This window comes from Mustela putorius, unplaced genomic scaffold (genome assembly GCF_011764305.1).
Source record: "Mustela putorius furo isolate JIRA1106 unplaced genomic scaffold, ASM1176430v1.1 tig00537227_pilon_pilon_pilon, whole genome shotgun sequence".
Classification (NCBI taxonomy): Eukaryota; Metazoa; Chordata; class Mammalia; order Carnivora; family Mustelidae; genus Mustela; species Mustela putorius.
In genome coordinates this window covers 2,726,313-2,737,640 of record NW_025422368.1, presented here as the reverse complement: position 1 = coordinate 2,737,640, position 11,328 = coordinate 2,726,313, and the positions used below count along the sequence as shown (strand labels likewise).

The 11,328-nt window shown below is 49.8% G+C and overlaps 2 protein-coding genes across 2 annotated transcripts; both read left to right on the top strand.

Annotated features, from left to right (window-relative positions):
- The first annotated feature begins 629 nt into the window (after positions 1-629).
- On the top strand, positions 630-4,225 carry PFDN5 (prefoldin subunit 5). The gene is made up of 6 exons (XM_004774616.3): positions 630-779; positions 984-1,086; positions 1,377-1,408; positions 2,347-2,421; positions 2,539-2,644; positions 4,019-4,225. Exons 1-6 carry the CDS (start codon positions 708-710, stop codon positions 4,093-4,095), a joined length of 465 nt encoding a protein of 154 aa, XP_004774673.1. The 5' UTR covers positions 630-707; the 3' UTR covers positions 4,096-4,225.
- A 121-nt stretch (positions 4,226-4,346) lies between these two features.
- Positions 4,347-11,111, top strand: MYG1 (MYG1 exonuclease). The gene is made up of 7 exons (XM_004774618.3): positions 4,347-4,725; positions 4,868-4,980; positions 7,996-8,155; positions 10,035-10,187; positions 10,333-10,455; positions 10,570-10,751; positions 10,895-11,111. The coding sequence occupies exons 1-7, from the start codon at positions 4,504-4,506 to the stop codon at positions 11,091-11,093; spliced, it is 1,152 nt and encodes a 383-aa protein (XP_004774675.1). The 5' UTR covers positions 4,347-4,503; the 3' UTR covers positions 11,094-11,111.
- The last annotated feature ends 217 nt before the right edge of the window (positions 11,112-11,328 follow it).

Here is an 11,328-nt window from a genome sequence, read left to right as displayed (position 1 = left end):
CTAATAAAATCTAAAAAAAAAAAAAAAAAAAGAGGCCACTCTTCTCTCCCCATATATGCCTGTTAAACTCCTCAGGGTCGTGAACTTTAGCAGCAGATTCTGTTGTTTATGTATGGTTTTTCTCTCCCCAACCAGACTGTTAAATTCCTTGGAAGCACATTATCTTACACTCTCGTGTTATCCCTCACATCTAACACACGGTAAAACAGTTTTGATTAATAAGCCTTGTGTCGTACTTGGCTGATAACGTGACTCCTTATCGTTCTCTCCACCACCAGACTTTTCCGCTGTGTGATCCCAAAGCACCACGTTAACGATGCTACGGACCCGTGAATTTCACAGGCTTTTTCCTTGCCTGTGATTCATTAGGACTATACCATCCGCACAGGGTAGCATACATCACTTTGCAATATTGTGGTTATGAACTGGGTATTTCTAAGATTTTTAAGTTCCCTGAGGGTAGGAGTCCTGTTTGCTCCAATTTGACTATGGTAGGTGTGGGAGGTTTTGTAAAAATAATGTACTGCTTTCGCCAAAACAATGTAAGTCTCCCAAAAGCTCCAGCTCTACCTTCCCTTCCCGGGCGGGGGAACCATAGAGACGTCCGGCGCAGCGAGACCTCCTGGCTCAGCCATTGAGATGCGCAGAGGGCGGCTAGAGCGTTGCTCGTCGAGCCAGCTTCCGCTCCGTTAGTCCTCCTTCCCAACATGGCGCAGTCAGTTAACATCAGCGAGCTGAACCTGCCGCAGCTAGAAATGCTCAAGAACCAGCTGGACCAGGTGGGGACGGGCGGCAGAGACACCCCATTCCCGACTCACATGTCTCCCGCCCACGCGTCCTCCCTCGCCTCCCATTCCTCCCCTCTTTGGGAGGCTTCCCCTCTCCTCCGAAACTCCCATCCTATCCCAGGACCGGCCCCCTCCCCGGCAGTGCCTCCCTCTCTCTCCAGCCCCGACACTGACCCTATTTTCCGTCCTCTGTAGGAGGTGGAGTTCCTGTCCACGTCTATTGCCCAGCTCAAGGTGGTACAGACCAAGTATGTGGAAGCCAAGGACTGTCTGAACGTCCTGAACAAGAACAACGAGGGTATGGGGTAGGCGCGTGAAGGCAACCTGGGGGATGTGGTGAGCCGGCTACTCTCGTCCAGACTTCTAATCCAATTGCCCTTACCTGAGATGAGAAACCAAACCTTTACATATTGTCTACCGCTACATGAGCCCTTTCATGTTGTCCATCTAGAGTTGAAATGTACAAGACATTCCTCTGCTCTTGTCCCCTGTTTCCGTTCTTAAGATCTCTCTTACTATCTCTGCCATATTGGAACTCCCTTTAACGTCTTAACCTTCCCCAGATGTTTGTCTTAATTGCTTTCACAGGGAAAGAATTACTCGTCCCACTGACGAGTTCTGTATCCTTTCCACAGAAACTGCTACGCTGCTCTCTCCTTTTCTCTCTCATCCTTTTCCTGGGGGTGGGGAAGGATGGGATTACTTTTGATTACTACAGAGTGTCCCCATGATTCTGAGAATACTCTTATATACTCTTTGTACCTCTCTCTGTCTGGGGCCAACATGCAGCTAATGCCTTGTGAGCACAAAGCGATATGTAGAATTGAGGTGTGATTATTTCCCTTTGCGGTTTGGGAATATTCTCTAATACAAAGACAAAACAGGTGGGTTTAGACTTTTACTAATAACTTAGAAGACCTAAACGATGGAAGAATAGTAAGATACAGAAACAAGGGGGCTCTGTTTATGAATCTTCAGTTTTGGCTTAAATGTAACACTTATTTCTAAACTATTGTTCCCAAGAAGCCTGGATTTTGGCTACCCGTTCAATGTTTCACTTGAATAAGTTATTGCCTTAGGGCATCTGTAGGCTGTAGTCTGAGAGCTGACAGGCTGAAAAAGAAATACAGAAGTAGGGTAGTAGGGGTTGGCCAAATAGTGGGCATTAAATTCATCAGGAATTAGCTAGTGATTTCGTGATTGGGGATGTTGATGGAAAGTGAAGCCAGGTGTTCACTTTTACTACTCTACAGCAGTGGGAAAATATCATTGTATTTAGTCCTTCTGGAGGGGCTCGTGGGAAAAACTGTAAGAACTGCTTGGAGGATGGGAGATGAGATCAGAGCAAGAGAGTGTTCTGGCATATTGCCATTGTCTCCATAAGGAGCCAACTTCTCTGTCCTTTCCCATTTAGAGTGTACAGGTATGGTTCAAAGGCCTCCAGATTCTTCAGTCCTTGTGAGTTGTAGGTTTTTAGAAAAGAAAGCCAAGCAGGCTAGCTGACAGGGAATCATGACACTCCTGCTGGGCTAGTTTTCCCTTAATCCTTGCTTCTCAGATGTATGTCCCCGGGAAGCTACATGATGTGGAACATGTACTCATCGATGTGGGAACAGGCTACTATGTAGAAAAGGTGAGTGGAAAGCAACCACGTGGATGCCCATCTGAGCAGGGAAAGGAAGTTTAGGGGAAGACCTAGAGTGCAGCATAGGGTCTCCTCTTAGCTCTTCATTTACCTCTGACTTTTCAGACAGCTGACGATGCCAAGGACTTTTTCAAGAGAAAGATAGACTTCCTTACCAAGCAAATGGAGAAAATCCAGCCAGCTCTGCAGGAGAAGCATGCCATGAAACAGGGTAAGGTTGGTCTAGGGCTCCTCTTCACCCTTTCTACTTCCATGATAAAGAACATGGAGTCCAGTATCAACTGAGGGTGTCCTCTTTGCTAGATTGAAATCATGTGTTTCTCTTTGGTGTCTAGATGGATTCTCTAGATTCTGTGCATTACATACCCAGTATTTGTAGATTGCTGGGTTGGGTGCTTGAGAAATTTAGAGGATGGAAATAATCTTTGTTCTTGGGGTGTCCTATCTAAATGGGGATGGAATGGGGGAGATGATATATGTAAATGAACACAGAAGAAAGAAATACAACCCTAAGTACTAGTCATTGTGGCCCTGGCTACACATGAGAATAACCAGGAGGTTTAAAAAGGAAGCCCGAGTCCAATCCAAACCAATTAAATCAACTTGGGGATGGGGGTGGGGAAATTCCAGGGGGTCAGTGTTTTTTTTTTTCAAAACTCCCCAGGTAGGGGCGCCTGGGTGGCTCAGTGGGTTAAAGCCTCTGCCTTCGGCTCAGGTCATAATCCCAGGATTCTGGGATCGAGTCCCACATCGGGCTCTCTGCTCAGCAGGGAGCCTGCTTCCTCCTCTCTCTCTGCCTGACTCTCTGCCTACTTGTGATCTCTGTCAAATAAATAAATAAAATCTTAAAAAAAAAAAAAAAACTCCCCAGGTAACGGTGCCTGGGTGACTTAGTGGGTTGGGCCTGTGCCTTCAGCTCAGGTCATGATCCCAGGGTCCTGGGATAGAGCCCCACTGCCCACCCCCCCACTCCCCTCACCCCGCCTACCTCTCTGCCTACGTGTGATCTCTGTCAAACAAAATATTTAGGAAAACAAAAACAAAAAACCTCCCCAGGCCTTTCTGTTACATAGTCAGGATTGAGATCACTGTTCTGAAGGCAAAAATCTATCTACAGTTATGTTTGACACATTTAATACTGTATTTTGTTCATTTTTATGTCTAAGTGGTTATCATATTTCCTGACACTTTCACACTATCATATTTCATGACACACTTCCTGTGTGTGCATGTGAGTGTGTCCCACAGTGGATCAGTGTTAAAAGTTCTGGTTTTGTTTTGTCTTTTAATTATTTCAGAGTTAGAGTGCATGAGCAGGGTGGGGGGAGGGGCAGAGGAAAAGAGAATCTCAAGCCGAATGGGGAGCCCAAGGTGGGGCCCCATTTCAAGACTCTGAGATCACGACCAATCTGTGCCTAAACCGAGCCCGAAGCTCAACCGACTACACCACCTAGACGCCCCCACTGTGTTAAAAGTTTTAACTGTCCTTGGTTGTCTACCTGTCTTTAAATGTTTTTTCACATTTCCTGAATTGGGTTCTCCCCCAAGCTCCAGACCAGGATCTGACTCTTCTTTTTTCCCACAGCTGTCATGGAGATGATGAGCCAGAAGATTCAGCAGCTCACAGCCCTGGGGGCAACTCAGGCTACTGCCAAGGCCTGAGAGCTTATTTCAGAAATGGGGCAGAGGGACCCTGCTTCGGGAGTTTGGGACTTTGTGGGCGTGGCTTCCTGAGGCCCGGGAAGAGACCGGTCTCGTGTTTCATGCTAATAAATGTGCCAGCTGGGCAGAATGTTGGTCTTTTCTTGCATTAAGCAAAGGACTGGTGAGGTGGGAGGGCGGTGGTGGAGATGCTGTGTCCCTCCCCAGAGCCTGCTCAGTAGGGGTGATGCCTTGCTGAACCTGGAGGCTCCACTCTGGGCCTTTGGAAGAGCTGGAGCAAGCCGGCGGAGCGCTCTCCTCCGCCTGCCGGTTGCCGTGGGAACGGCCGCCTGACGGAAGTGAGGCTGCGCGGGTGCTTCCTCTTCCGGGTCGACGACCCACCTTACCCCCCCTAACCTGGGAGGCTGCATGGTCCGGCGCTTCTCGCGCGTTCTTCTACCTCTGCTGCTGCGGCTGCCGCCACCTCCGCGGGCCCGGCCGGGTGTGACGGTCAGCCTGGAGTCCGCCCCGCCATCCAAGCGACCCCGCGGCAGCCTTATGGCGCCTCCCCGAATCGGAACGCACAACGGCACTTTCCACTGCGATGAGGCCCTGGCGTGCGCATTGCTGCGCCTCCTGCCCGAGTACAGAGTACGATCCGGTCCAGGGAAACTGACCCCGGGGCCCGGGCTGGCCGCATCTGAGCACCCCTCCGTACACTCCCCTGGAAACCTAACGTTCATTCTCTGTCTGCACGACCCTGGCCGTCCCCTCAATCCTGTGTCCCCTACAGGATGCAGAGATTGTGCGGACCCGGGACCCCGAAAAATTGGCTTCTTGTGACATCGTGGTGGATGTGGGTGGCGAATACGATCCTCAGAGACACCGGTATGACCATCACCAGAGGTGAGTTCCCGTATAGCATTTCTTTAGCTCCTTTGACTTCAACGGTCCTCTGTGCTCCAAGGCAGCCATCCACTGCGGAGGTCCGTGCCCGCTAAGGGGACCCGCCTCCTCCTTGAAAACCAAGTCCTGAGTCCCATGGGACTGCATCCTGCCAGCTCTCCCCCTGCTCTGCGTCCATCCATCTGACCTTGGGCCTCCCTGGCTTCCAGGCGGTCCTCACAAGCCTCCCTGCTGGCCGTGCGCCTTCCTTGGCTCAGTCAAGCTTTTCTCCCACTAGCACTGTCCTCACCCCAGTTAGTACCCCAGCTCAGATTAGTCCTTTCATGTGCCCTTGCTGCCCCACTTCAGACTGCTGGGCTCACATGGCGACGGTGCTTGGTGACCACTCAGATGTACGTGGTCTTCTACTTCATTTATACTGCTAGGTGGGAAATCTTTCTTTTCCAAGGGTGGCCCATTATCCACGGTACCATTTCAGCCCTCTTCCTCTTGCCTCAGGCCCCTGCCACATGAAACTCCCTCAGTAAGTGACCCTGCAACCTCCTCTTGAAAGGAACGAGCCTTTCCTGCGTGCATATCCTCAGATTGCCATTCCCAAGCACCCTCAGCTTCCTCCCTCCAGTTCAGGAAACATTGTTCCCTTCTGTTCACCCCTTTTGAGGTCTGTTACTGTCTCCTCTGGGGGTTCACACCACCGTTCTTCCCCAGTGTTTGCTTTTCTTTCTTTTCTTTCTGATTTTATGTATTTATTTGAGAGAGAGAGAAAGAGCTTGAGTAGTAGGAGAGGGAGAAGCAGGCTCCCTGCTCAGCGAGCTAAATTCCAGGAGCAGAAGGCTGACACAACCCACTGACCCACCCAGCCGCCTCCTTCACACACCTTCCTATTGTTTCTACTGGAAATCTAAGGGATGAATAACAAAACCCTCCCTCATACACACCACACTGATTAAAGTGGTGATCTCATAGAGAGTATGAAGATGTTTTATTTTAATTCTTCTTAAGTACTTTCCTCCCTTTCCCTCTTTTTCTTAAGTGTACATATGATGTTCTTAAATGATACTGTGGGGGAACCCTCCTGGTATTTATAGCCTCATATCTTACCCTCCCTTCTCAGCCTCTCTTCAAAAACAGAGCTGACCCTGATTCCACATCCCCTCCAGTTCATCCCATTCATTCATTCAGCTGGTCCTCTCCCAATCTCTCCACTGGAAATGCTCATGGAAAGGGCTCCAGTGACCTCAGCACCAAACTCAGATGGCTGGCAGAGGGTCTCACATTAATGGACCACTTTGTGGCACGTAACAATATTGACTGATTCCTTTTTCCTGATGATTTTATATACGTTTTTGAACTGTGCAGTATTTGATACATAATGTATTTAACACTTTTGGAATATGAAACATGTAACAAACACCCCTAGGCCAATCTCCCAACCTCTGACTAGAACAATACTCTTACTTCTGTGTTGTACGCAAGCACTTCTTCCCTATCCCGGTTCCTTCTCCCCAGAAGTAAGCAGTATCCTTAATTCTGTGTTCTCATACCCATCCTACTGTGTAGTTTAGCACATATGTCTTTTCCATCAACAATTTAGTTTAGCTGCTTTTAACTTTTTTCTGGGGGCTTACTGTGTATTAGTCTTTATATCTTGTGAGCATTGTATAAATATTTTTTGTAGCTACTCAGTATGTAATAACACCAAAGCAAAAAATAAGCTCTCTAGCTGATTCTGATAGACTGATATTTAGAAATTACAACTGTAGTTTCTCCTCTAAGAACTGTCATACCCTTTCCCTGTTCTCTGTGCCACTGTGAATTCAGATTTCTACTTTCCTCTCTCCCCTGCACCACTACAGGAGACCTTGCATTTGTTCTGCATGCTGACTGGCACAGTGCTCTCACATGAACTTGTCTGCTGGAAATCTTTCAGTGGCTCCCACTACCTACAAATAAAGTCCAAACTCCAAACTATGGTGGACAAGGCCTGCCATGATCTGGCCCTTGCTTACCCTTCTAGCTTTTTTTTTTTTTTTTTTGCTGCTTCTCACACTCAAACTGCCTTTCTTGCAGTTCCATGTAGAGACCTGACTTTTAGCCATTTTAAGAGATGTTATTCCATCTACCGGGAATGCCTTTTGTCCTTGACCTTTTGTCTGGCTGGCAAACACCTAATCCATCTTTTAGAAATGACCTGAAGTGTCTCCTCCCTCCTGTCCCCCTTTCTCTTGTTCATAACCTAGCTAGAACATTCACTTGGTTGTACATGGGCTTGTCTACCTATAGTAGATGAACTTGAAGGCAGGGCCATTGTCTTAAGGTTTGATTTGGTTGTTAAGATTTTTAAAATTTATTTAGGGGTGCCTGGGTGGCTCAGTGGGTTAAGCCGCTGCCTTTGGCTCAGGTCATGGTCTCAGGGTCCTGGGATTGAGTCCCGCATCAGGCTCCCTGCTCAACAGGGAGTCTGCTTCCCTCTCTCTCTCTCTGCCTGCCTCTCTGCCTACTTGTGATCTCTCTCTGTCAAATAAAAAAAATCTTTAAAAAAAGGAAAGAAAGATTATTTATTTATTTATTTATTTGATAGCACAAGCAGAGGGGAGCAGCAGGCAGAGGGAGGGGGGAGAAGCAGACTCCCCACTGAGCAGGGAGCCTGATGCGGGGCTCCATCCCGGGACCCTGGGATCATGACCTGAGCCAAAGGCAGACACTTAACCAACTGAGCCACCCAGGTGCCCCTATCTTAGGGGTTTTTTTTTTTTAATCGCTAATGCCTAAAACACAAAGCCTGGCATGTAGTAAGCACTGAATTAACCATTGTCAAATGAAAGCATTAACAGAGACTCCAAGCTGAGGTCCATGTTGAACCCTAAGGAAAAGCTGAAGTCTCACAGCTGGGTACCCTCCTCCCCACTCCTGAGTGTTCTCCAGCCTCCACTCCCTCATGTCTGCATGTACATGCACACGCTGTGGGCTAACTGGGGCAGCTCTGCCTCAGCCCTACCTCCCTGTGCTCCTCAGATCTTTCACAGAGACCATGAGCTCCCTCTCTCCTGGAAAGCCGTGGCAGACCAAGCTGAGCAGTGCGGGACTCATCTATCTGCACTTCGGGCACAAGCTGCTGGCCCAGTTGCTGGGCACCAGTGAAGAGGACAGCATGGTGGGCACCATCTATGACAAGGTGGGGACCCAGGGACAGAGATGACCCATAAGTGCGTTTCCACCACCTGGGAATGGAACTGAACGCAGGACTGGACCTCATATCATGTACTTCTGGCCCATTGCTGGCCCAGCACCTTCTCCTTCAGTCAGGCTCATCTTCTCACAGGGGATGGCTGATCTCTCTCACCTCTGTCCCAGGGTAGTTGTGAGAAGTGGGTGAGGTTCAGGGAAGGGCTTTGAAAACCATAGAGTAGAGTTTCCTGGTCCTTTCCTTGACCTGACATGCATAAAAAACGATTATTGAGCAACGTGGTAATAGAGGAGGCTGCTTGTGTGGGAAAACACATAGCTTAGAGGTTCTGGGTGCCTGAAGATAGAGGGAAGCGTATCTGGGACACATGAATTGGGAAGATCAGCTGGGACAGGTTGGATTATGAAAATAGCCTCAGGTTCTACCAGCATCCCCTGTGAGCAGCTCAGCATGCTCCTGCGAGGGAAGGAATGGGGCGAGTGGCTGTGGCACACGTGTCAGGTCAGGGACTCAGGACACCTACCTGATCCTGCTCCTATGATGTTCACCAGTCAAGGTTCAGGTTCCGCCAACTCTGGTTTTTGCAGAAGCCACTGAGTTCGGTTCTGTCTTAGCTTGCCTATCTTCTGCCCCTATGACATGGCATTAGTACGATCCAGAGAAGTGATGAAATACGAATGGTTGAATTGGAGCGTTTGGAATACTGTTATTAGACTGCCTAGATCCATTTCCCCATCTGCTAAGGGGCTTCCTTTTTTCTTTTTTTTTTAGACTTTCACTTTTTGAGAGAGAGTACATGAATGGGGGGAGCAGCAGAGGAAGAGGGAGAAGCAGACTCCCTGCTAAGCAGGGAAGCCAATGTAAGGCTCAATCTCAGGCATGACCTGAGCTGAAGGCAGGCACTTAACCCACTTAAAGGGTGGACTGAGCCACCCCTGCCCCCTGCTGAGGGGCTTCTAAGCAACTGAAGTAAATTATACCGAGTTTCAGTTGAACATCTGTGGTTGGGGTCCACACCAAGAGAGGCTGAGCATAAAGGAGTTTCTTTTTCAGCTCTCCCCCAGAGGAGCATTCCACTGCATACCACAGATGTGTTGATGTTGTAAGCCTATGTGCAGAGCAGTTTTGCTGTAAGCATTGATATTATACCATACCGGTTCTGCCCCTAGCCTTTTTAAGATTTGTCAGAGAGAGAGGGAGGCAGGCTCCTCGCTGAGCAGGGAGCCTAATGAATCAGGGATCCCAGGACCCTGGGATTATGACCTGAGCCAAAGGCAGAGGCCCAACTGACAGAACTACCCAGACGTCCCTGCCCCCAGACTCTTGAGACACTGTCCTACCCTTCCTGTGACCTCAGAAGATGCAGCACCTGTTCCCACCACAGGGCACATCATGGGCTTCCTTGGGACCACATCCCAGCTCTGGTGTCTCGTCCAGCACTCACTCTCCCACCTCCCATGTTTTGCCAGACCCTTGAGTACCTCATTTACCAGGACACTGAATAGCCATCCCAGCCTACCTGGAAACTTACCCTCTCTCAGTGCCGGGATCCACCCCCAGAGGCCCTCGTGAATTTGAGACCTTCCTTATTCTGAAGTCCGAAACCCCGCCTCACACACTGCTGGCCTTGACTCAGGCTTTGTGCAGTAGCGGAGGGGGCTCTGGGTTAGAAGTCAGGTGATCTGAATGCCTGCCCCAGCATAATCAGATCCAACCTGAAGCCGCTGAGCTCCCTGGTTCCACCTTTCTTCACCCAGTGAATGTTGGGAGACCCTCACAGGCCTCTTATGGAAATTAAATTAGTGAAATCTGTAAAACTTTATGTAAATGGAATCCTCAAGATCATTTACTCCTGATGCTGCCCTAGATGTATGAGAACTTCGTGGAGGAGGTGGATGCGGTGGACAATGGGATCTCGCAGTGGGAAGAGGGAGAGCCCAGGTATGTGCTGACTACCACACTGAGTGCCAGGGTTGCTCGACTTAATCCAACCTGGAACCAGCCTGACCAAGACACTGAGGTAAGGAGAGCCCCCAAGGAAGACCATGAGGCGTGTAAAACCATCGGGGGAGGAAATGAGAGTGGTTGCCTCCTCCAATCCTAGTGAAGTCAAAAGTTGGGGCCAGTACCATGGTTCTGATACCCACCATTCCCTCAATTCCCAGGCCGGGTTCAAGCGCGCCATGGACCTAGTCCGAGAGGAGTTTCTGCAGAGACTAGACTTCTACCAACACAGCTGGCTGCCAGCCCGGGCCTTGGTGGAAGAAGCCCTGGCCCGGCGATTCCAGGTACAGGCCTGGGAGGAGGCACTGTGGTTTGTCGTTTAGGGACTGCTGGCGGGCTGCTGGTCAGCAGGGGCTCCTTCTTCCACCCCACACCTCCCAGCCCTGCCTCCCTTCCAGGTGGACCCAAGTGGGGAGATAGTAGAACTGGCAAAAGGTGGATGCCCCTGGAAGGAGCACCTCTACCACCTGGAATCTGGGCTGTCCCCACCGGGCACCATCGCCTTTGTTATCTACACTGACCAGGCTGGACAGTGGCGGATACAGTGTGTGCCCAAGGAGCCCCATTCATTCCAGAGCCGGTAAGGCCCTAGAGGACCATCCTCAGACCTTCGGGCCTGTTTCAGCCCTATCAGAGGGGGCCGCTCACCTTGGCTTCTTCTGTGCTCTGCTCCTCAAGACCTCCATTTGCTCCCAGCAGCTTCCTCTTTCTGTTCACTCATAGGCTGCCCCTGCCAGAGCCATGGCGGGGTCTTCGGGATGAGGCCCTGGACCAGGTCAGTGGGATTCCTGGCTGCATCTTTGTCCACACCAGCGGATTCATTGGTGGGCACCACACCCGAGAAGGTGCCTTGAGCATGGCTCGGGCCACCCTGGCCCAGCGCCCGGTACCTAAACCTCCCACAAATTCCCTAGACCAATAAAACATCCTCTATCTCGTACTGACCAAGTCTTTACCCCATTTTTGTCCTGCACCATTCTGGGAACTTGCTGAAACTTGGGGAAAGTGAAATGTCCATTATATGCCAAAGCCTGTGGTAGGTATTTTCTCAGCTTTGCTTTCCAACATCACCTGAAAACCACCCAGTTCCTAGGGTCAGATAAGTTGCCCAAATTCATAAAAAGTAACACAGCCCTATCTTAACCCAAAGTCCATGC

Bases quoted from the DNA above. Each gene is read 5' to 3' on its own strand.
- PFDN5 (XM_004774616.3), top strand. From the start codon at position 708: ATGGCGCAGTCAGTTAACATCAGCGAGCTGAACCTGCCGCAGCTAGAA. The intron at 1,087-1,376 runs GTATGGGGTAGG...TTGCTTTCACAG, and splicing joins CCTGAACAAGAACAACGAGG to GGAAAGAATTACTCGTCCCA. The intron at 2,422-2,538 runs GTGAGTGGAAAG...CTGACTTTTCAG, and splicing joins CAGGCTACTATGTAGAAAAG to ACAGCTGACGATGCCAAGGA.
- MYG1 (XM_004774618.3), top strand. From the start codon at position 4,504: ATGGTCCGGCGCTTCTCGCGCGTTCTTCTACCTCTGCTGCTGCGGCTG. The intron at 4,981-7,995 runs GTGAGTTCCCGT...TGTGCTCCTCAG, and splicing joins CGGTATGACCATCACCAGAG to ATCTTTCACAGAGACCATGA. The intron at 10,752-10,894 runs GTAAGGCCCTAG...GTTCACTCATAG, and splicing joins CCCCATTCATTCCAGAGCCG to GCTGCCCCTGCCAGAGCCAT.